Below are 24,064 nucleotides of genomic sequence, written 5' to 3'. Positions count from 1 at the left end.
AAAAAGTGCTGTGGATGTTGCTCAGTGATAGAGCGCCCAGTATGGCAAAGATAAAATGTTTAAAAAAGAAAAGAAAGATATGTGTGAAGGACTCTACCACTAGGCACTCCAGTTATAGTGGAAATATTTTTTTCACAGTAGATGTTTGTTTGTTTATTCATTAATTCCACAAAAGCTGATAGCTCAGTATAGCCATGTTCTGTTCTAGATTCTGCATATGCAAGGGTACAAGAACTGATGGTAATTCTTTTCCTCTGGGGGCATTCACCCATGAGGGTAGCAATAGGCAATAAATAAGAAATGTAAGTGTAGCTGGCACTGTGATGTGCTACTAGATGTATTACCCCACCTTCCGGGAGTACTGCTGGCAGGCAGCTCGTCATTGTTAGTCCTCTTATGGGACTTCCCCAGAAGAAAATTATTACTGTACTGAAATTCATGCTTCCTTCCCAAGGATGCAACCAAAGGCTGATCAATACACAACTTAAAACCTGGTCCATTTGCCACAATGTGGGACAATTCTCCAGCTACATCTCATCTCCATATTGCTTTTCCAGACGAATGGACACCATGTTAGTCATCTTTTTATCACAGTGACAAAAATATCTGACAAGAAAAACTTAGAGGAAGAAAAGTTGATTTGGGCACACAAGTTTAGAGATTCAGTTCCTAGTCAGTCAACTCCATTGCTCTAGGCCTGAGGGGAGGAAGAACATCATGGCAGAAGGGTATGGTGGAGGGAGGAGTGCTTCTCCATTCCCAGTAGCTAGGAATTGTGGGGAGAGGGACCACAGGGAATCAACCCTTCCAGGGCACAACCCAGCAACCCACCTCCTCCATTTGTGCCTCAATTGCCTACCTTTGCCACACAATCCATTAAAAGTAGGATGTACTGGGCTGGGGATATGGCTCAAGTGGTAGTGCACTTGCCTGGTATGCATGTGGCCCGGGTTCGATCATCAGCACCACATACAAACAAAGATGTTGTGTCCGCTGAAAACTAAAAGAAAAAAAAATTAAAAATTCTCTCTCTCTCTCTCAAAAAAAAAGTGTTAAAATGTAGGATGGACTTATTATGTTACAGCTCTCATAATCCAATCATGTGATCTGAATATTTCTGCGTCAATGCAGAAGGTATAAGGGGCACCTCATATCCAAACAGAACATCGGAAGAGTGTGATATTTCAGCTCAGGACTTTCCTAATCTTGTCTTTATCTCATTTCTGTCATAAGCATTGATACCATGTGCATACCCTAATGAATCTGTACATGCCAATTTTTGCTCTGAGTCTCCCCTGGCTGCCCAACCTGATTCTATGAGAAAGGTATCAACTACCAGATGTTATGGAGAGTACACACTGGGGAATCAGGTAAGAAAGTGTTAAAATTATTATAATTGTACAGAGAAAGATGAAGCAAAGTTTCACTGAAAAGTTGATATCTGAGTAGAGACCTGACACAGTTTCAGGAGTGAATGTTGTAGTTCTCTAGAGAATGAACCAACCTTGCATTCCTGGAGTAAAACCCAATCTGGCAGAATGCCAGATTTTCTTTGTATTCCTTACTGGATTTTACTTTAGTAATTTTTCTACAGTCAGGATACCTTGCTTTATATTTTCTTGAGTATTAGGAAAATTGGATATCTATATGTAGACATTAGATCTCTCTCTCTCTCTCTCCCCCTGCACAAAAATCAACTCAAAGTGGATTGAAGACCAAAAAATTAGACAAGAAACTCTGCAGCTGCTAGAAGATATTACAGTCAACAATCCATCATGTAAATGCAAGCATCGACTTTCTTAATATAATTCTTAAAGCTCAAGAATAAAACCAAGAATCAATAAGTGGGCTGGTCTCAAATTAAATAGCTCTGTGCAGCAAAGAAACTAATCTAAAGCATGAATAGAGAGTCTACAGAATGGGAGAAAATCTTTGCTAACTACTTTTTTTTTCTTGTACTAGGGATTGAACCTGAGTGCAGTTTATCACTGAGCTATTTTCCAAATCCTTATCCCAAGTCCTTTTAATTTTATTTTAAAAATTTGAGACACAGTCTTGTTAAGTTGTTGATGGTATAGCTAAATTGCTGAGACTTCCTTGAATTTATGATCCTCCTGTCTCAGCCTCCTGAATTGCTTGGATTATAGATGTGCAGCATTGTACCCAGTTTCTGCTTCTGCTAGCTCCCCTTCTGACAGAGGATGAATATATATATATATATATATATATATATATATATATATATATATATATGTGTGTGTGTGTGTGTGTGTGTGTGTGTGTGTGTGTGTGTGTGTATTTGGACACCAAAAATTTTACCCAATTAACAAATGAGAAAATAAACTAAATATTTCTCAAAAAGGAAATCCAAATGGGCTAGGAAATATATGAAAAATATTCAACATTTTTAGCAATCAGGTAAATGCAAATCAAAACTACACTGAAATTTCATGTCACCCCATTTAGAATAGACATTGCCAAAAATAGAAATAATGATAATAAATACTAGTGGGGATACTGGGAAAAGGAATACTTACACATTGTTGGTGGTTCTCCAAATTAGCACAACCACTATGGAAATCAGAACGTGGATTCCTCAAAAGATTAGGAATCTCCATATGAACTAGCTACTCTACTCCTTGATATTTACCCCAAATCACAATACTATAGGAATATATGCATGCCAATGTTTCTAACAGTGCAATTGACATTAGACAAGTTGTGCAGCCTGCCTAGTTGTCTGTCAACAAATGAATGGATAAAAAAGTGGCATATAGACTCAATGGGGTTTCACTCAGCCAGAATGAAGAATGAAATTTGTCGGCAAATGAATGAAACTGAAGAACATTATGTTAACTAACAAAGATCAGGCTGAGAAAATCAAGGGTCAAATGTTTTCTCTCATATATGGAAACTAGGGAGAACAAAAAAAGGAATGATAAAGAGGATTTCATTAAAATACAAGGAAAACCAATAAAGTAGAGAAAATTGTCACCAGTCAAGGGAGGAAGGAAGGGAAAGGAAGATAATTGGAATGAAATCTACCAAATGATGCTGTATGCATATAGGAATATATCACAATTGAATCTATAATTGTAACATATCAATTAAACATAATAGAAGGTGTACTGGTAGAGTACAGGAAGGGAATCAGGGGTAGATGGAGGGAGGGAAAGGAAGGTACTGGGGAATTAAATTGATCCAATTGGGTTATATGCACGTACAAATATGTCCTAATAAATTTCCACTTTCATCTATAATTATAATGCACCAAGAAAAACATAAACAAAAGCAAAGTCTTGTGATAGAATTAGCAAAGATATTTAGAAAATTCTAAATAGGAAGTAACTGCCCCATTAATAACTTTTGGCCTTCAATGGTCATCAAAGAAAATAGATTATAATCTTCAGTGTAAAATACAAGGAATTAATGATATAGTTCAGCAAATGCTCCATGACTTTTAAGAAAAGACACTCTAGTTAGGTACAGTGGCACACACTTTAATTCCAGACACTTGGGAGGACAAGGGAGAGGAATCACAAGTCTGAGGCCAGCCTGGGAAACGCAGTGAGACTGCCTCATAATTGAAAATAAGACTGGAGATGAGGTTCAGTGGTGGAGTTTGCATACAGGATCTGGATTCAAAACCTAATAACACAAAAATAAGTAGAAAGAAAGGAAGAAAGAAGAAGCACCTTGAATCTTTGCTAATATTTTCATAGTTTTGTTTTGCATTTCCAGGGATGGAACCCTGGGACACTCTGCCACTGAACTACGTGCCCAGCCCTTTTAATTTTTTATTCATTTTATGACAGGGTCTTGCTAAGTTCCCCGGGCTGGTATGAACATGCCATCCTCCTGAGTTGCTGTGATCACAGTTGTGGACCACCATGCCTGGCTTATCTTTTTATTTTTGGGCTTACATATAAAGGACGTATTTTCACACCTAAAATAGGGACCAGTCTCCCTGACATCATTCATCCGACAGAGACGCCGTTGTAACTTGAGGTGAACACTGGAGTTGATAAGAAATGTACTGCGTGTGTGTTCTGTGTGCCACAAAGGGGAGAAGGGAGCGCTGGACTCCTGGACTCAGGGGACAGGACAGGAGCCATCCTGCACTCCTCACCTCCATCGTCTTGGTCTTTGAGGACACTCACTCCTGGGATCAGGATGATGGTGAAATAGCTGCTCTAATGAGGAGCTTGGCACACTGAGCCCCAGGGATGCGGAGGCTGCAGGAGGCAGCCTGTGACCACCTCACTCAGATGCCCTACCCCAGCCAGGACGCAGCACCTGGGCCTCCTCCAGAGATGAGCCTTCCGGACCAGGACTCAGTCCTTGTGTCTACTTAGGGGCGAGGAGACCTCCTGCTTTGGACCTTCAGGTGAGCCGCTGAGCACCACTGTGGGTGCAGTGGAGTCACAGGGGGTCTGACGGCCACTCAGTGTGTGCATTGGAGTGGGGCGGATGCCTGGGGACAATTCCATCCTGTGGAGGCAGTGGGGGGAGGACAGCAGAGCTGCTCATCCAGCTGAGGCACGTTTCCTCCCATAGGTCTCAGGCTGGGTTCTGCATTCCATTCAGCGTGTGAGTCTAATGTATTACCAACTATCTTTCCTGTCACAGCTGCTTTTTCTCCCTCAGGAGAGGACGACATTTCTCCCAGGGACATTCCTGTTATGAACCCTGGTGAACTAAGCCTGTAACTTTGTCAACCCCTGTTTGATGAACACGGAAAATTTTGTTTATTTCTCTTTTCATAGTAACTTTTGCTTTTCACACTTTCTCTCACTTAGCTACTTGTGTGTTATCTATCCATCTGATTATTGGAAGAAGTTTGCTTAGGACAAAGCAGAGAATCTCTTCCGCTTGGTTACCCAGCGTCTCTTAGACTTAATTGCTAAAGCAGTTTGCCTGCATTTCCAAGGCAGTCTTAGGTGCTTCACGTTGGAACGTGGCATTTTCTGGTATTTGAACTCATCCAGTTGGGTGGATGCTCTCTACCTGCTACAGTGAACTTAATGGGCAGAGTTGGGCAGAACTGAAAATGAAGAGAATTGGGGGGGCTATGTTCAGGAAGGAACTCTTAATATTAACAAGAGGTTATAAGATTTTACTATGATGCATTCATGAACATTTGGCAATGCTAGTTCTGCACTGAGCAGAGATTAATCAAGAGAGTCGCCTCAGAATCAGAAGATCTTAGCTGTGACCCTGTTTGTGGCAAACACGGACGGTGTACCTTGTGTCTGTGACCTTTCCTCATGGGTCTGTGGGATGAAACATGAACCTATATATCTGTAATGCGATGAGCCCTTCATCTGATTCTAGGTCATGGCAAAGGTGGATACCATTGCTCAGAGAAACAGATTGCATAAGTTCATTCTGCCCTTTCTTTTCCTTTGAAGTCTTGGGATAATTCTGAAGGAATTATCTGATTCTTAGTGGCAGTCTAACCACTCGGCACAATATTTGAAAAAAAAACAAGTTTAATAAAGACATTGGAGATTAGGGGAGGTATGAACAAGAGGAATGGTAGGAGAATGTAAATAAAGATCTGAATATTCCTGTGCTTCACAATCTACGTGAGAAAAAATTCAGAATACTAGTTATTAAACTTTAGAGATGGTGAGTTTACTGAAAATGTTTCTACAAAGGTACGTGGTGGGTCCTCATTCCCAGAATATCACAAAATAACGTCCAAAATGCTATCAAGAATTTTGTATTGCCGAGATCCTGGTTGATTCTGCTGTTGTTTGTATAGAACACATCAATTCTGTCTTTTTCTCCTCTTTTTTTTTTTACCCCCATTGGATTCACCAGGAACATGGAACCCAGAAATCACACAGCTGTTTCAGAATTCCTCCTCCTGGGACTGACAGATGACCCAGCCCTGCAGCCCCTCCTCTTCAGCCTGTTCCTGTCCATGTACCTGGTCACCATCCTGGGGAACCTGCTCATCATCCTGGCTGTCAGCTCTGACCCCCACCTCCACACCCCCATGTACTTCTTCCTCTCCAACCTGTCCCTCACTGACATCTGTATAAGTACAACCACCATCCCCAAGACGCTGGTGAACATCCAAACACACACCCAGAGCATCACCTACACTGGCTGCCTCTCCCAGGTCTGCTTTGTTTTGATTTTTGGTGGTTTAGAAAGTTGCCTCCTTGCAGTGATGGCCTTTGACCGCTATGTTGCCATTTGTCACCCACTGAGATACCCAACCATCATGAACCCCTGCCTCTGTGTCCTGCTGGTTCTATTGTGCCTACTGGTCACCACTCTGAACGCCCTTCTGCACACTCTGACGGTGCTGCGACTGTCCTTCTGCACAGACCTGGGGATCCCCCACTTCTTCTGTGAACTCGTTCAGCTCATCAAGCTGGCCTGTTCGGACACCCTCATCAACAACCTCTTGATTTATTCAGTGACTAGCCTATTTGCTGGCATCCCTCTCTCCGGGATTATTTTCTCTTATACTCAAATTGTGTCCTCTGTTTTGAAGATGCCATCCATGGATGGAAGGTATAAAGCCTTTTCCACCTGTGGGTCTCACCTGTTGGTTGTGTCCTTATTCTATGGCACAGCTTTTGGAGTGTACATGAGTTCTGCAGTGACCGACTCTTCCATTAAGAACGTAGTGGCTTCAATGATGTACATGGTGGTCCCTCAAATGCTGAACCCCTTCATCTACAGCTTGAGGAACAGGGAAATGAAGGGAGCCCTGAGACATCTCATCAGTGGGAGGCCTTCTCTGTGATCATGTCATCTTCTTTGGGTTTGAGTTTCCAGATTCAATTGGAGGAACAGAAATAGTGGTGACCTGCTGTACCTTACTTATCCATTATCAAGTTCTTCCAAATATGACTAGATGCATGTTGTCCAATTATCAATTTGGATTTCAGATCTGCATGTGCTTTTTGTTCCCTAGACATGATTTCAGTCTCTGAGCTCCATATTGTTGCTCTAACTCCATCAGGCAGGGCTGAGTTGGGGCTTGTAGTGTAGTGGTACTGTATAGATCAATCTCAGACTCAGGACTGTTGTATGAGGTGAATAGGGAAGGGCCAGTTTTAGGTAAGACTATGGCAACATCTAGAGACCAGATTCAGTTATGGCCACAAGGGTTACAGCCACAGGTAGATGGATGCTACATGAGGTCAAAGAACTCGACTTTCATTCTTGGGAAGTAATTACTGAAACACTCCCTGGAAAGCTGTATCCTTATGAGGTCATGTTAGCTTCTACCCTACTCAGTTTCATTATTTATAAAATTCACATAATTAGACTGTGTCAGGGATTTAAGATGGTTTTGTGGTATCAGGACTCCATTAGTAAAGAAGTTCTGAAATAGAACTATTTTGTTATTATAAGAACTTTATTAGGGCTTCACTGAGTCCTGCATGGGGTGGCCTCTTCCAAGGACATGTGCTCCTCAGAGTCCCCGGGTGGTTTCAGCAGATGCAGATGTTGTGCCTGGACATGGGGCCAGAGACAGAAAACAGAGTGTCCTGCCCTTGGTCCACTTGTGATCCTGACCTTTCATAACCATAGAATGAATGGTACTTATGTCCAAAGGGGATCTTTGCAGAGAATTTTACCCCAGATCATGTAATCGTCTATTTTTATAGAGAGAGAAATTGGATTAATGTGACTGGTTTTTTTCATTATCAGTATTGTACAAAAAAAAACTAACTCCATGGCCATCTGATTCATTGTTATCACCCCTCTGCATTTGGCCCCAGTATACACTACAGCAATTTGCTTCTTTCTGACTCTGTTAGGGACAGTTTAAAGATCTTGACTGAGTTCTGTGTCTCAGCACTCATGTCACCTCTGCTCTTCTAGATTCCATCAACTTTTAAGTCTAGGACCCATTTATGTATTTTCAGTTCACTCCATTTTACATGATGACTGGTGACAACAACAAAAAATTGAAATCACTGTCAATGAAATTTGGGTCTCTGTTCCTGTAATTGTGAAAAAGGCTAACAGTATTCACTTTCATGTTTCCTGGTTAAAATTAAAGATAATTCTTTATTAGGATGTAATTATTGGTTACAAGTGTGTAGCTTCTTTTCTCAGCACTGGGGATTGAACCCAGGGGTACTCTCTCACTGAGCTACTCCCCATCCTCCCAGTCTTTTTATTTCACTTTGAGACACGGTCATGCCAAGATGCCCAGGCTGACCTCAAGCCTGCGATTTTCCTGCCTCAGTCTCGAGTAGTTGGCATCACAGGTATGCACCGCAGTGCCTGGTAAGAGTTGAATTTTCTTCAACCGATTTACACAGGTTAAGAATTAGAAAAAAATCATGCCCATTTTCTCAACCGTGCATGTGTCTTGATAACCCTACATAACAAGCACTGCCTACCCAGCAAGCCTGAGTTCCCTCTGAGCTGTTCATAGGATCACAAGTTACAGATCTCACAGCTGTCAGCATCCCATACACAACATGGATACTATTAGCCATAAAAACAATGAAATCCTGTCGTTTCCAGATATGTAGATGGACCTAGAATATGTTATGCTAGGCAAGATTAAGATCTGATTAAGCAGAGAATGACAAACACAGAACAGTCTCACCGACTACAGGAATCTATCCAAGTGGATATAGACTTGGAGAGCAGAATAGTGATCATCAGATACAGGGAGCACAGTAGGGAGGGAGGAGAAAGGGAGGTCAGTCACTAGGTACAGGGCTAAGGTTTGACATGAGAAAGGAGTTACGCTCTACAACACAGCAGAGTGAACACAATTCACAAAAATGCATTGCACATCTCCAGACAGTGAGAAGAGAGAAACATGAATGTGCTCACAAAGAAAAATGATAGCATTTTAGGAGACAGGTATGCTAATTGCCCTGAATTATCTGTACTCAATCTACAAAACAGTCAAAACATCATGTTGAACTTCAAAAACACAAATATTATGAGTAAGTGAAAACCAAATTAAGTATTTGAATTAAGAAAGTAAGTTTTACATGTGTTTTTCTCAACTGATCTCCTCCTTTGTGGTGAGCCGTTTCTGTGAACTGTGGCCGCCATTACAAGATGGCGCTGGCTCCGCTGTGGTTTATGATAAACAACTCCTTGTTTTGGGAGAGTTGGCACGTAGCTGTAAAACACCCTATGAGAATGATCCACGTGGCAGTTGTGCATTGGGGCTTGATGTGCTTTATCAAGGCTGGGGCGCTCGGGAGTGGGAGGAGAAGAAGTAGAGGCAGAGGTAAAAGTAGCAGTAGCAGTAGTGGTAGAATAGAAGTAGAAGTAGAAGTAGAAGTAGTAATAAAAGAAGCTTCCAGAGACACATAATTAAAGGCCTGAATAAACTGCTGAGAGAAGAATCCTGTGTCGTGTCCTCCTTGCTGGCGAGGGGTCGCGGCACCCCTTGGATAATTAGTCTTCATGATCTTGACACATGAAGTATTTTCTTGCTTTTGAAGACAAATCCAAGAGCCCTTGGGCTTCATCCTACTCAGCATATTTTTTTTGCATTTTTAATATTTTTTGAAACTGGGATAATTTGTTTTTATTTACTGCGACTGTTCTTTTTGTGGTTTGTGGAAAACTGACTTGTCTTACAGTTGACAACTTTTAATATTTTATCTAGTATTACTCTTTTGGGAAAAGACTGGTGCTAAGGTGGGGAAGGAAGAAATGACAGTGTCATCTTACTCTAAATTTTAATTAGTGCATCTTAAAAATTATCAATTCATATAGAATGAGTTAACATGGGTTTGGGGGTGTCGCTCAGTGGTAGAGTGTTGACTAGCAGGCACAAGACCCAGGGTTCAATCCCTGGCACCACACACACAAAAATAAATGAGGTTGCATGGTGTCAGATGTGTTGACAAACAGGTGAATATTCTAAAGTTCTTAAACGTGCAAGGTTTACAAGTGAACACAAACATGGAGCAGAACTGCTTTTTGAATTAACGTCAAAATCTGCCCAAATGTGCTAACTCTAAGGACACATCTGTATACTACTGCCTTTTGGTGATTTTGTAATTAAACTAACACCTCAATTAAAAACAAAGAACCATAATTTCTACTCACTGTCTCCACCTGTGAATTCAATTACTGAAACTCTTTTGATAATATTGAAAAATTTTTCATAAAATTCTAGCCACCGGGTCATAGTCCTGCCGGTATGTTTGTCATTCAGCATTCACCAAATAAATAGGTGAGAATCTCTGTGCAAAATATAAAGAACACAAATTAATGTTCAGTAAACATCAATGATACATGAGAAAAGGCCTCCCTGAAAGCTTGGGTTTTTATAATATCTTAGTTAATATTTATAATTCCATAATTTATACCTACATATAAAAATATATATTCACACCTAAAATAGGAACCAGTGTCCTGACATCAGTAATTTCATAGAGATTCCTTTATGCATAACTTAATAAAAATACTGGAGGTTATTAGAGAAGTGGTGTGGGTTTTGCATGCAAGGCTCGTTAAATGGAGAGGAGTTAGGGTTAGGGTTAGGGATGGAGATGGAGAGAACTGGATGCTGTACACCCAACTCCAGGGACTAGGAAATCAGCTGTCCTGAACTCCTCACTCCTGTAAGTTGGTCTTTAAGGACATGCACTCCTGGGATCAGAGTTGTAGTGAAATAGCTCTTCTAATTAGGAGCTTTAGATACTGAGCCTCAGAGAGAAAGAGATATAGGAGTCAGTCTGTGAGTCCCTCCCTCAACAGCCCTGCCCCCGTCAGGCAATAACTCCCGAGCCTCTTCTCGCAGGCCACCCTTCTTGACCAGGAGCTGCTGACTCATTTAGTCTATCTGTACGTCCAGAGGACAGAGGTTTCACCCTCGATTTCCAGGTGAGAAGCTGGACAACATTCTTCTTGAAGTCAACCAGGTGACACCAAGTCCCTTAGCAAATGCCTTGGAAGGGGGTGAGTGGACGACTGTAATCAGACCCTGGGAAGCCGGGAGGAGAGTAAGAATCAGGAAAGAGAACCTGATGGACAACAGCCCCCACCCCTCTCCTGCCCGCTGTGGGACCCCATAATGTGTTCTCCACCACGTTTCTCCCAGGACTGACCCAGTTCCCATTTCCTGGTCTCACCCTGTTCAAGGACAGAGCCCATAACCTTCAGTGCAGGAATCGGCCCCTTCTCCAGTGTCATGACTATTATAAAACATCCTGAGGTTTACTTGAGTTCTTACAGATTTGCTGGTGAGGGGTTTTGTGATCTCTTCGTTGCCAGGGCTGACATAACCAAGAACCACAGACTGGGCACCATCACAACAGAAATTTATTTTCTTATAATTCTGGAACCTAGACGTCTAAAATCATGGTGTCTGCAGGTGTGGTTTCCAAACAGGATTCGAAGTGGTACTGCTGCTGTCCATACATTTATCATCTTTTCATCCATCTTTTCCATCAGAAACACCATGGAACCCAGAAACCACACAGCTGTTTCAGAATTCCTTCTCCTGGGCCTGACAGAGGACCCAGCCCTGCAGTCCCTCATCTTCAGCCTGTTCCTGTCCATGTATCTGGTCACCATCCTGGGGAACCTGCTCATCATCCTGGCCATCAGCTCTGACGCCCACCTCCACACCCCCATGTACTTCTTCCTCTCCAACCTGTCCCTCACTGACATCTGTTTAAGCAACATTGCAGTCCCCAAGATGCTGGTGAACATCCAAACACAGACTCAGAGAATCACTTACACAGGATGTCTTTCCCAAGTCTGTTTCTTCTTGGTTTTTACTGGCTTGGAAAATTGTCATCTTGCCGTGATGGCCTATGACCGCTATGTGGCCATTTGTCACCCCCTGAGGTACACAGTCATCATGAACCCCTGCCTCTGCACCCTGCTGGTTCTACTCTCCGTGCTCATTAGTGTCGCGCACGCCCTCCTGCACACTCTGATGGTGCTGCGCCTGTCCTTCTGCTCAGACCTCCAGGTCCCCCACTTCTTCTGTGAACTCGCTCAGGTCCTCCAGCTGGCCTGTTCTGATGCCCTCATCAATAACCTGCTGGTATATTTTGTGGCTGGTCTATTTGCTGGTGTTCCTCTCGCTGGAATCATTTTCTCTTATATTAATATTGCATCCTCTGTCTTGAAAATGCCCTCATCACAAGGAAAGCACAAAGCCTTTTCCACCTGTGGGTCTCACCTGTCTGTGGTCTCCCTGTTCTATGGGACAGGGTTTGGGGTGTACATCAGCTCTGCAGTGACTGACTCATCCAGGAAGACTGCAGTGGCTTTGGTGATGTACTCTGTGGTCACTCAGATGCTGAACCCCTTCATCTACAGCCTGAGGAACAGGGACATGAAGGGGGCCTTGAGGAAGCTCTTTGGCAGGATGGCTTCTCCTCTCTGATGTCCCATTGCTTCAGACTGGGGTTTATAGAGGGAGTCACAGTAACAGGATTTGTGTGAGACAGAATGCCTACTCCTTCTGTCACTCCATTCTTTAAAATGTAGAGAAAACTTAATGACCAGGTGCATTTTAACTTCCTGTGATACTTTTCAATGCCTCATGAAAAACTCTGTGTGTGTTTGAAATATGGTTTCAATTTTCTCAACAAGATTTCCTTGCTCGGGTCTACAGAGGCAGAGACGGAAGCTGGGGTTCTTCCATCAGCACATACTTTTATGGTGCAGTCTCAGAGAAAGGCACGTTGAGAAGGCGGACAAGGGAACTCAGAGGGAGGTGGGAGAGCAAGCGTTCAATCTGTTGGTGGGATGTTATTGTTTGACATGATGAACCAGTTCTGGTGTTTTGTGGCAAAACAGGTTAATATAATTAACAGTAATATTTACCTCAAAAATAGCTAGAAGAGAACATTTGTATAATGTCATCACAAAGACACGGTAAAGTTTGAGATGATCACCACCCAGTATATAGGAGAATTAAATAATCCTATTTTACCTCATAAGTATGTGCAAATACTAAACCAATAAAAATACATTTAAAATAATCCTTCTCTGTCCTTTGCAACTAATTTCTGTCTAAGACATGGAATCCTTACCACCTGGAAATAGGAAGATTCTTGTTTATGGAGATAAAACAGAGATTTCTTTGGCTTCAGTCCACTCACCATGCTAGGTTTGCTTTTTTTTTCTATTTTATAATCCCAGTGATGACTGTGTATTACTCCTAAAAAAAATGGAATGGAGTTGAGATGATGCTGCAAGACAATCATGGAGCCATCTGGCCCTAAATACTAGAATAACCTGTTTTAGAAATTATGTATTTATATAGAATGAGTGAACATGGTGTAAAATATGGCAATGTACATATAAAATGTACAAGTTGAATCTCAAGTATACAGTGGCATTAACACAGAAAACAACACTCGTTGGATGAGAGAGTCTGTCCAGGTGTGCCGGTGCATGAACACTTTGGCATTTCACCATCTTCAGGGGGTTTTATAATTGAATTTACTTAATTGAGGATGAAGGACCACAGGTTTCTCCCACATTCTGCTAAAATGAGGGAAACTTCACACTGAAGATATTGTGACGAAATTACAAAAGGTGATTTTAAAACTCCGGAAAAGAATATGAGCTATGCCTATCATTTCTGCATTCAGCAGCAATCAACTAAATGAGAATCAACTATGCAAAAGGGAGAATGGAATTTGCAAGTATTCAGCAAACATTAAATGGTTTTTAAGAAGAGAAACCTTGTTTGCATTTGGCATTGTCTTTGCTGATGCTTAGATTCCTATTAATTATACTTACAAACAGAGGACACATGTTCACAACTGAATTTGAATGAGACTTTCAGATATCCTGAGGTGCATAGGGATGCTTTTGTGTACAAATGAAAGGGAAGGTGGGAATTAAGTGAAAAAGTGCCACATGACTTGTGGGCGACTCCAAGGAACAGAGCCGAGCAGAGCAACAGCGAGAACGGAGTGTTGTGTGGGGGGCATCAGGAGTCAGGAAATCACCTTCCTTGAATCCCCACCTGTGAGGAGGTTTGGAGTTTGTCTTGAAGGATGTTGTCTCCTGGGATCAGAATGAGAGTAAGACTTCTGTCTAATGAGCAGCTTTGAATATTGAGCCCCAGGGACACAGAGACTGTAGGAGTCAGCCTGTGGCCACCTCATTGACAGCCCTGACTCAGCCAGACAGCAGCACCTGGGCTTCCTCCCAAAGATGAGCCTTTCTCACTAGGAATGTCACCTCTGGGTGACCAGGACTTCTGCACCTCCAGGTGAGAGGCTGAGCCCACTGCCAGTGAGGTCCGCCAGGTAACGGATGGCTGCTGGGTTAGTGCTGGGGAGGGAGGGCAGGGGTTTCATGAAAGCTCGGCCTGGGGGAGCAGGGAGGAGAGGACGAGCTTGGATCAGGAGAAACTGCCCTTGACTCCCCTGTCCGCTGTCCGTCATGCCCTGGACAAGCCCTCGAGTGCCTGCACACCAGTGTTCACCAGCTCCGATGCTGCTGGCCTCAAGGACTGGACCCGTCTCCTTGTGAGCAGAAACCAGCCCTCCCTCTAACGCAGCGGCTGTTTCTAAACGTTCTGGTGTTGACTAGAGTTCCTGTGGGGTGCCCAGGAGGGCTCTGGGCCAGTGTGCTCACCTCCTGAGCTTTCTACACAAACTAGCACCAGAGGGACACGGGACACTGGGAGTTTATTTTCTCACCGTTCTGGGGCCAGACTTCCAACAACCACAGTGTCCGCAGGACAAGGTTCCTCTGAGGCAGTTCTTTATGGTCATCATAGATGACCACCTTCTCCCCACCAGGTTCATTTTACACTCTATAGTCAATAAAAAGAGGCAGTCCCCTTAGCAACCATCAGCCAAGGAATGTGGAAATCAATTGTGGCAATATAGCAGAATAGTGTGTATTTAAGTTAAATGAAGAAGCACTAAATATGTCATCAATAATTAAAAACCAGATGCCCAGAGAATGCCAATTAAAACTAACATACACTCTAGACTTGTTTGTATGAAGATTTAGGGGCTGGGGCTGTAGCTCAGTGACAGAGCACTTGCTGTGCACATGTGAGATACCAGGCTCTATCCTTGGCACCACATAAAAATAAATCAATAAATAAAGATCTTGTTTCCATCAACAACTAAAACAAATATTAAATAAGATTTAAAATGTGGAACAATCTGGAACTTAGACGTCTAAAATCATGGTGTCTGCAGGTGTGGAACAATGATTATTTGGAAGATAACTACCAAATATAGTAAAAATAAAGGGACAATAACATACATCTTGATAGCGTGTTCATTTTATCAATGTAGTAAAGAAATCAAGTTTGTGCAAATGTGTGATGTCACGTGAGGACTTCATTTCTGCCTCTTATTTTATTTAATAAAAAGTACCTAGTACATATATGCTCACAGGATTGGTATGACTCTAAAACATGGACAATCAGAAGCATGAGAAGTTAAACCACATTTTTGTAGGATGTGTCAAAATGCATTATACTCTCATGTATTAATAATTAGAATATATATTTAAGAATGAAAAGAAAATCTCTCAAGAGAGTCCCCTCAGGTTAGGAATGTATATGAATTTTTCATGATGCCTATTCGATGTCCAACCCTACTTTACCCTTTGTTTTCTTTTACACATAAATGTCCCATCAAAAAATAATGTGCACCTGTGCAGGCTCAAAAAATACTGAAAAATTTTCAGGGTATAGACATGTTCATATAAAATTTTTCTTAATTGTGATACCAATCATTTTTGTGGTGCAGCTAATTTATTTGCTATTTAATTCATTTTCATTGCTGTGTATATTATCATCTTATGTCGAGTGCAAATTAATTGTTGCTATAATTGATATTTCTTTCCTCCTTTAATTTTCTATGTAAATAGTATTGCCAAAGGTAATTCCAGTTCAGAAATTCCTCCCAAAAATATGGTTTTGACCTGGTAAAGACATCGTTTCTGTTTGCTCTAATTACTCCCTTCCCTCTGAGAGGGTATAATTGACATTATACCCTCTCAGACATTGTGAAATAACTACCACATTGTAGTTAATTGACACACCATAATGCAATGAGGACACCCAGTCTTCTCATCCAGGTGACAATGTCCCCATTCACAAACCTAATGCAGCAGCCTGGACTAAATTCAGAAGGTGGCATCTACCAATGCAAATAATCATCATGGTCACACTGCTATTCTTTGCCCCATAATAGAAAACCACTGCTGTGTAGGGACTCACCCATTGGGACACCAGTTTACCCAAGTCTATTATGTTGTAATTGTATCTACCAAAGTCCAACAAGCTCTGTCTATTTCCAGGAGACCCTGCACCTCATTTTCTCTCTCATTTAGTTATTGTGTCATTTGCTGGTTTATTGAGTTTTATGACATGTTACCAACCCCACTGAGGGAAGAGATTCTCTTCAGATAAGACAAAGAACGTCACTGTCATGGTTACTCCACTTCTCTTAGAAGAGTTACTAAAGCCAATCGCTGGAGTTTCCAGGAGCCTTATGAGCTGTCAATTTATGAGCAACCTAAAGGAATATTTTCACTCCACTTCTGAAATCACTCCACCTGCTACAAATAACTTACTGATGGAAGTGGGAAGGTCTAAAAATCCAGGGGATATTTGGGGTTATATTCAGAAACAAAGTATCCCAATTATAAAAGGAAACTATGGCATGGCCATGGTCATTAGGTGGTGCCGATTCTGTATGTCCATTGATGTTAGCAGAGACTGGTCAAGAGAGTCCCCTCAGGACTCAGAGGACCTGAGCTGTGACCAAGTGGTTGCCACACTAACTTGCTTCCTGGTGTCTGTGGCTTGTTCTCTGGGGTGCAGGATCCTGGGAGCAGGACTGATGCATTTGTACTTAGATAAGCCCTTCAGGGGATCCTGAGTCATGGTAAAGGCAGAGAGCCTTGTACTGAAATGGGCTTGATACATTTATCCTCACCTTTGTTTTTGTTGAAGGAGGAAATATTTTCAAAGGAAATCTGTGTCTTATTTTTTGCTACAGTCTCAGTACCTGGTACAAAGCATGGAAAAGTGTCGGTGCTCAGTACAGGGAAAGGACGGTAGAGGAGCTGAGGAGAGCACAGGAGAGAGTTTCTAGACAATGTTACATATTCATGTTGCTCACAAGAGAAATGTTTTTTTCTTTCTTTATTTTTAAAAAAGTACTTATTCTCAATGTTTAAGGATTTAAAATTCACCTAGAGTGTTTGTTAGACATACAGTAGTGTCCTCATTCCCAGACCCCATAAAAGGTAAGCCCAGAGTGTTACCAAGAAGTTATATGTGCACACTCAGGTGATGCAGGCTGTAGCTTCCCTAGAAACCACCTGATTCATTTTTTCACCCGACCTTTTTGGTAGGATTTACCAGTGACATGGAACCCAGAAACCACACAGCCGTTTCAGAATTCCTTCTCCTGGGACTGACAGAGGACCCAGCACTGCAGCCCTTTGTCTTCAGCCTGTTCCTGTCCATGTACCTGGTCACCATCCTGGGGAACCTGCTCATCATCCTGGCTGTCAGCTCTGACCCCCACCTCCACACCCCCATGTACTTCTTCCTCTCCAACCTGTCCCTCACTGACATCTGTGTAAGCACAACCACCATCCCCAAGACGCTGGTGAACATCCAAACACACACCCAGAGCATCACCTACACTGGCTGCCTCTCCCAGCTCTGCTTTGTCTTGATCTTTGGTGGCTTAGAAAATTGTCTGCTCGCAGTGATGGCCTATGACCGCTATGTGGCCATTTGTCACCCTCTGAGGTATATGGTCATCATGAGTCCCCGCCTCTGTGTCCTGCTGGTTCTACTCTGCCTGCTGGTCACTACTGTGAACGCCCTTCTGCACACTCTGATGGTGCTGCGGCTGTCCTTCTGCACGGCCCTGGGGATCCCCCAGTTCTTCTGTGAACTGACTCAAGTCATCACACTCTCCTGTTCGGACACCCTCATCAACAACTTGCTGGTGTTTTGGGGAACAAGCCTATTTGCTGGTGTCCCTGTCTGTGGGATTATTTTCTCTTATGCTCGAATTGTCTCCTCTATTTTGAGGATCCCATCAGTGGGTGCAAGGTATAAAGCCTTTTCCACCTGTGGGTCTCACCTCTCGGTTGTGTCCTTATTCTATGGGACAGGATTTGGTGTGTACATGAGTTCTGCAGTAAGTGACTCTTCCATTAAGAACGTGGTGGCTTCAATGATGTACATGGTGGTCCCTCAAATGCTGAACCCCTTCATCTACAGCTTGAGGAACAGGGAAATGAAGGGAGCCCTGGGGCGCCTCTTCACTGGGTCACCCTCTTCTCTGTGACTTTATCATCTGCTGTGAGCTTTGTTCTCTACCAGGAGATCAGCTGACAGAGTACTGGGGAGCTAGAATGCCTGGTCCTCCATCCCCACACCTTCCACAATGGCTGTGATGGTCGCCTAAATACATGTCAACCTGGGCTCTGATCTGACTTGGCATTTGCCCAGCTCTGTGACATAGGATGGTGATTTTCATCTCTATGCTCTATTCCATTACTCTGCTTCCAGAATTCATCTGATCAAACACTCACCATATGCTTAAGAGCTACTGCTACCCTGTACCCTAACCCAGAAGGACATTAAAAATAAATGATGGCATCCTCCACTTCCATATCACCCAGATTAATGATAGTCATCACTGGTGTTAATCAGTGTCACCTAGCATTTCTATATGTGGGTACCTATGCAATTTTTAAGCTATTATATTCATATGCTCTGGAATAATTATCCATAACCTGAATGACAAAGAGGACATTCAAAAAATTGGAGGTTTACTTTAATCCTTACCATGTACTCACCCTCACTTATCAGTGAAACCTTGATCTTCTCAGGAAAGTCTTTTCTAACAGGTTTCTACTCTGAAGACCTAATCGTGGTGTCAGCACACCTGTTGTGTACCCACCTCTGAGCCCTATTCATCACATGCATTGCCAAGTCCCTCACTGCTGTGTACAGTACACACCTTCAGCTAATCCTTAGCTCTACTAGGATCGCCAGGATTCTCAACACTAATCTTTATTAATGAAACAACTGTTTATGAATTTAATTAAACACCTTACCACTGGAAGCATTTTTGCAGGATTTCTTCTATCCACATCTTACTTACTAACACCCCACTGAGAACCATGCCACTGCTCCTAACAATAACAGCCCCTTGACTACCATGTAGGTGTTGCCACGTCAGCAGAACTTAATCTATTAACTTTAAAACTCAAAAACAAATATCATTCAAATTTCTCTAAATGTGCAAACATGTTAGAATATTTCCCAATTATTATACACTATCTCCCCACCTAAATTTAACTATAAGCCCCAAATCAGTACCAGTTCTATTAGTTGTAATCTGATTAGAACTCCCTCCTGAACTATTGTCCACATTCAAGTTAGAGTTTCATCTATCATCTCTAATCCAAAAACACTGATCAAGTAACATTTTCTAGAATTTCTCCTATTCATTATTTTAACCTAGGAATTATTATTCAATTCCCATAAGTTACAGTAAAAATGCTAACACACAAGGATCAATGGTTTACAACCGTAAGCCAGCTTCCATAACTGTATCAAGCAGCCGCACCTCGAGTCTTCATGAATTAAACCTAGCTCCTCTCCATCAAATTTATCCAAATCCTCTAAATTCTTAAAGTCAATAGCAATTCCCACCTCATCATGTACATTCATGAGAGAACAATTAATAATTCCATTAAAAGTCCTAACAATAAAGTATTTCATTTTTTTAGAAAGAGTGAGAGAGAGTGAGAGAGAGAGAATTTTTTAATATTTATTTATTTTTTAGTTTTCGTTGGACACAACGTCTTTGTTTGTATGTGATGCTGAGGGTCCAACCCGTGCCGCATGTATGCCAGGTGAACGCGCTACCACTTGAGCCACATCCCCAGCCCCAATAAAGTATTTCAAATCATAATTGTAGGCCCTCAAGTCTCAGGATAGTCTTCTGTAGCCTTAGCTGTAGTATACAGCTATGTATAGTATGCTATGTATAGTAGTATGGATATATACTCAGGAGTGGGGATAGCTGGGTCTTATGGTGGTTCCATTTCTAGTTTGATGAGGAATCGCCATACTGCTTTCAGGAGTTTTTGGCACTAATTTGCAGTCCCACAAACAATCAATGAGTGGGCCTTCCCCCCAGTCCTCACTAACATTTGCTATTATTTGTATTCTTGAGAACTGCCATTCTGCCTGGAGTCAGATAAAATCTCAATGTGGTTTTTGATTTTGCATTTCTCTAATTGCTCAAGATACCAAACATTTTTTCATATACTTCTTAACCATCTTTATTTCTTCTTTCATTTAGTTCAGTTCCCCATTTTAAAAGTGGGTTATTTCATTTTTTGCTGTTATGACTTTTGAGTTTTTTTTAATATGTTCTGGATATCAATGCCTCATCTGAGGAGCAGGTGGCATTGATCTCCCGTCCTGTAGACTCTCTTCAAGCTTTTGTTTGTTTTCTTTGTTGATGTAAGTTCTTTCCATCACTAGATTTTCAAGTATTTTTTAACATAACTGGAGTCTGTGTTAATAAAATGGACAGATAAACTCAGGAAATGTTGAACTTAATTGTAAGAGGTTTCAAAATGAGCACAAATGTTCTGAGTGTATGGGCACATCTGCACTGTACTACGTTTTGATGATTTTATAATTAACGCTTTGATTAAAATTTTTTATTTTAACTCAAAAATTTTCCATTTATGAAGAAAATTAATGAAAATATTCCAACAAGATTGAAAAAAGTACTTATGGACTTAATTACTTATGGAATTATAAACATGAATTTGCTGTACTATCAGTAATTTTGCCAATCAACAGTGACTAGAATCAATATGATCATTAGGATCAATATGTTGGGGTACAGCATGATGTTCTGTACAAGCCTAAAAAAACAAAAATTAAGTTTAATTAAACATCAGTGTGACATTGGTAAAGACGCTTCCTGGATGTTTGTATTTTCATGACATCTTAGTTAATATAATTACATTCTTTATGCCCACAAATATAAAGTATATGGTTCCATCTACAACAGGAATCAGTGTACCTGGTATTAGTAATTACGTGGATTTTTTGTTTATTATTTAAAAGGGATACTGGAAGTCATTAAGTTTTGAAAGCTAGGTTCATAAAATGAAGATGAGCAGAAAAATAAAAAATGTGGAGCACTGAATTGTGCACATGTGCCCTACAGAGTCAGGAAATCGGCCATTCCAAATTTCTATTTTCTGTCCTCTTGGTCTTAAAAGATGTGCACTCCTGGGATCTGAATGATTGTAAACTAACGGGTTTAATGAGGAGCTTTGGGTATTGAGCCCCAGGGAAAGAGAGAGTACAGGAGTCAGCCTGTGACCACCTCATTCAAAAGACCTGCTTCATAGGGACACAGCAACTGGGCCTCTTCCTAGAGAGGACTCATTTAGTTTCTCTGCATTTCCTGAGGACATGTCTTCTAAGGTTAATATCTGGGAGAGATGCTGAAACCATTCCTCTTGAAGCCGACCAGGTAATACAGAGTAGCTTAGGAAATGCTTTGACTTGAGGGGCAAATATGCACTAGAATTTCATCCTTGGGAACAGTGGGGGCAGAGGAGGGGTGGATGAGCAAAATGGGAGGGAGGAACAGGGGTCCTCCACTTCTCCTGTGTACTCTCTGCAAAAGGTCCCCGTTCTACATGAAGTTCATCTTGAACTCTGTACAACAATGATGATATTATAACATATTCTGAAATCCCCTTGAATATGTATACAGATGTTGCATACAGATGTTGAGAATGTCATTTTGTGAGTGTACACGTTATAGGGCTGCCATAATCAAGTACCAGAGATAGGGTGGCCTAAAAAAGAACTTTTTTCTCACAGTTCTGAAGTCTAGAAATCATCAGACCATGGTTTTTGTAGGTGAGGTTTTATTTGAAAGTGTTTCTGCTTCTATCCATATATTCTCTTTTCACCCAAAACTTTTTTCAGATTTGAACAACATGGAAACAAGAAACCACACAGCTATTTCAGAAATTCTTCTCCTAGGACTGACAGATGACCCAGCCCTGCAGCCCCTCATCTTCAGCCTGTTCCTGTCCATGTACCTGGTCACTATGATGGGAAATCTGTTCATCATCCTGGCTGTCAGCTCTGACCCCCACCTCCACACCCCGATGTATGTCTTCCTCTCCAACTTGTCCTTTAATGACATCTGTTTCAGCACAAGCACGATCCCAAAGATGCTGGTGAGCATCCTAACAGAGGTTCAGAGCACCACATACACTGACTGCCTCTCCCAGGTCTGTTTTGCCTTGATTTTTGGTGGTTTAGAGAACTGTCTCCTAACAGTGATGGCCTATGATCGCTATGTGGCCATTTGTCATCCCCTGAGGTACACGGTCATCATGAACCCCTGCCTGTGTGTCCAGCTGATTCTGATCTCCCTGCTCATCAGCACTGTGGATGCCCTGCTACACACTCTGATGGTGCTGCGACTGTCCTTCTGCACAGAAGCCCTGGAGATCCCCCACTTCTTCTGTGAACTTGCTCAGGTCATCAAGCTGGCCTGTTCTGACACCCTCATCAATAACCTGCTGGTCTACCTGGTCACTGGTCTCCTTGCGGTTGCATCTATCTCTGGGATCATTTTCTCTTACACTCACATTGTGTGCTCTGTCTTGAGGATGCCATCATCCAGAGGAAAGCACAAGGCCTTTTCCACCTGTGGGTCTCACCTGTCGGTTGTCTCCCTGTTCTATGGGACAGGATTTGGGGTGTACATTAGCTCTGAGGTGACCGACTCCCCCAGGAAGACTGCAGTGGCCTCAGTGATGTACTCTGTGGTCCCTCAGATGATGAACCCCTTCATCTACAGCCTGAGGAACAGGGACATGAAGGGGGCCTTGAGGAAGCTCCTGGGAAGGGCAGCTCCTCCTCTGTGAGGTGTTATCTGACTTGGATTTGGGCTTCCAGAGTGAGTCCCAGTGACAGGACTCCTGCTTCACCAGAACACCTTCTTCTTCCACCACTACCTTGTCCTGAGTGTATGAGACCTCATAATGACCACGTGCATTTTAGATTGGCTTGAAACCTGAGTATTTTTTTCATTCAATTTGAAATATTTGGCACATAATTTAAGTTCTTTAAACCATTTTCTTTGCTTGGGTTTCAGAGAAGCAGAAACTGAAGGAGCGTTTGTAGCTCTAGCAAACTCTGCTGTGCGCTCTGAGAGAACCACAAGCGGAGGACACGGAAAGTATGTGCCCACCTCACAGGAGGACCTCCGGTGAGGCACAGAAATTGAATTTTCATGATCAATTGCGGGGAGGATGGGGCAGTTCCTAGAAAACTGTGTCCTTATGCTGTCGCATTATCACCCAGCCTGCACAGTTCCATTATTTACAAAATTTACACATTTAGATTATCTCAGAGGCTTCAGATCATTTTGCAATATTGGACTTTTTATCTATAAAGATGCCTTGAGTTCTCCAAGAAAAAGGAAACCTAACTCTAGTGCACAGAGATAGTAAAGAGGATTGTTGTTCGTGGCAGTGATTTCAGACATTCATGGGTCATTTCAGGCATTTGGGCTTCACTGAGTCCTACCTGAGGTGGCCTCCCCCCAGGACATGTGCTCCTCAGGGTCCCCAGGAGGTTGCAGGAGATGCAGAGGCTGTACCTGGACATGGGGCCAGAGGCAGACAGCTGAGTGCCCGTCTCTCTGTGCTTTGGTAACTGCCCTCTCTGTGGAGTCTGTGGAACATTAATTTCTGTCAAAGTGAAACCTGTTCTCTAAGTTTCCTAATATGTAACAAAAATGTGCGTGCTGCCACCTAAAACCTACATTTCCTCCTGCATATTTAGGAAGAGCTCTTTTCCAGTTACCAGACCATGCGGTTGGAATGCAGGCATTTTGAGTGAAGAGTTATGGAAAATAATATTCCTGCAAAATAGCCAGCCCCTGAAGAAAAGTGGAGAGAAGGTGCAGCTCAGGTGGAGGGACAGGAAACTAGCCAAGCACTAACCTCACAGTTCTGAAGGGAGGAGGCAAATACTGAAGTGCTGGGCCCTGAACGTTTACCC

At 42.3% G+C, this 24,064-nt stretch overlaps 4 protein-coding genes across 4 annotated transcripts; all 4 read left to right on the top strand.

Moving 5' to 3' along the window:
* The first annotated feature begins 5,824 nt into the window (after window positions 1-5,824).
* Window positions 5,825-6,766, top strand: LOC101970160 (olfactory receptor 7G2). The gene has a single exon (XM_005342843.3). The coding sequence runs from the start codon at window positions 5,831-5,833 to the stop codon at window positions 6,764-6,766; it is 936 nt and encodes a 311-aa protein (XP_005342900.2). The 5' UTR covers window positions 5,825-5,830.
* Window positions 6,767-11,407: 4,641 nt separating this feature from the next.
* On the top strand, window positions 11,408-12,361 carry LOC101958276 (olfactory receptor 7G2). The gene has a single exon (XM_005342140.3). It carries the CDS (start codon window positions 11,423-11,425, stop codon window positions 12,359-12,361), a length of 939 nt encoding a protein of 312 aa, XP_005342197.2. The 5' UTR covers window positions 11,408-11,422.
* A 4,978-nt stretch (window positions 12,362-17,339) lies between these two features.
* LOC101957418 (olfactory receptor 7G2) lies at window positions 17,340-18,278 on the top strand. Its single transcript, XM_013366088.3, has one exon. It carries the CDS (start codon window positions 17,340-17,342, stop codon window positions 18,276-18,278), a length of 939 nt encoding a protein of 312 aa, XP_013221542.3.
* A 3,700-nt stretch (window positions 18,279-21,978) lies between these two features.
* On the top strand, window positions 21,979-22,923 carry LOC101957988 (olfactory receptor 7G2). The gene has a single exon (XM_005342139.2). The coding sequence runs from the start codon at window positions 21,982-21,984 to the stop codon at window positions 22,921-22,923; it is 942 nt and encodes a 313-aa protein (XP_005342196.2). The 5' UTR covers window positions 21,979-21,981.
* The last annotated feature ends 1,141 nt before the right edge of the window (window positions 22,924-24,064 follow it).

Source organism: Ictidomys tridecemlineatus, chromosome 2 (genome assembly GCF_052094955.1).
Source record: "Ictidomys tridecemlineatus isolate mIctTri1 chromosome 2, mIctTri1.hap1, whole genome shotgun sequence".
Lineage (NCBI taxonomy): Eukaryota > Metazoa > Chordata > Mammalia > Rodentia > Sciuridae > Ictidomys > Ictidomys tridecemlineatus.
The sequence above is the reverse complement of the archived record's forward strand: the minus strand, read 5'-3'. Positions and strand labels throughout refer to the sequence as shown.

Coding starts and splice junctions, on each gene's coding strand:
- LOC101957418 (XM_013366088.3), top strand. CDS start 17,340: ATGGAACCCAGAAACCACACAGCCGTTTCAGAATTCCTTCTCCTGGGA.
- LOC101957988 (XM_005342139.2), top strand. CDS start 21,982: ATGGAAACAAGAAACCACACAGCTATTTCAGAAATTCTTCTCCTAGGA.
- LOC101970160 (XM_005342843.3), top strand. CDS start 5,831: ATGGAACCCAGAAATCACACAGCTGTTTCAGAATTCCTCCTCCTGGGA.
- LOC101958276 (XM_005342140.3), top strand. CDS start 11,423: ATGGAACCCAGAAACCACACAGCTGTTTCAGAATTCCTTCTCCTGGGC.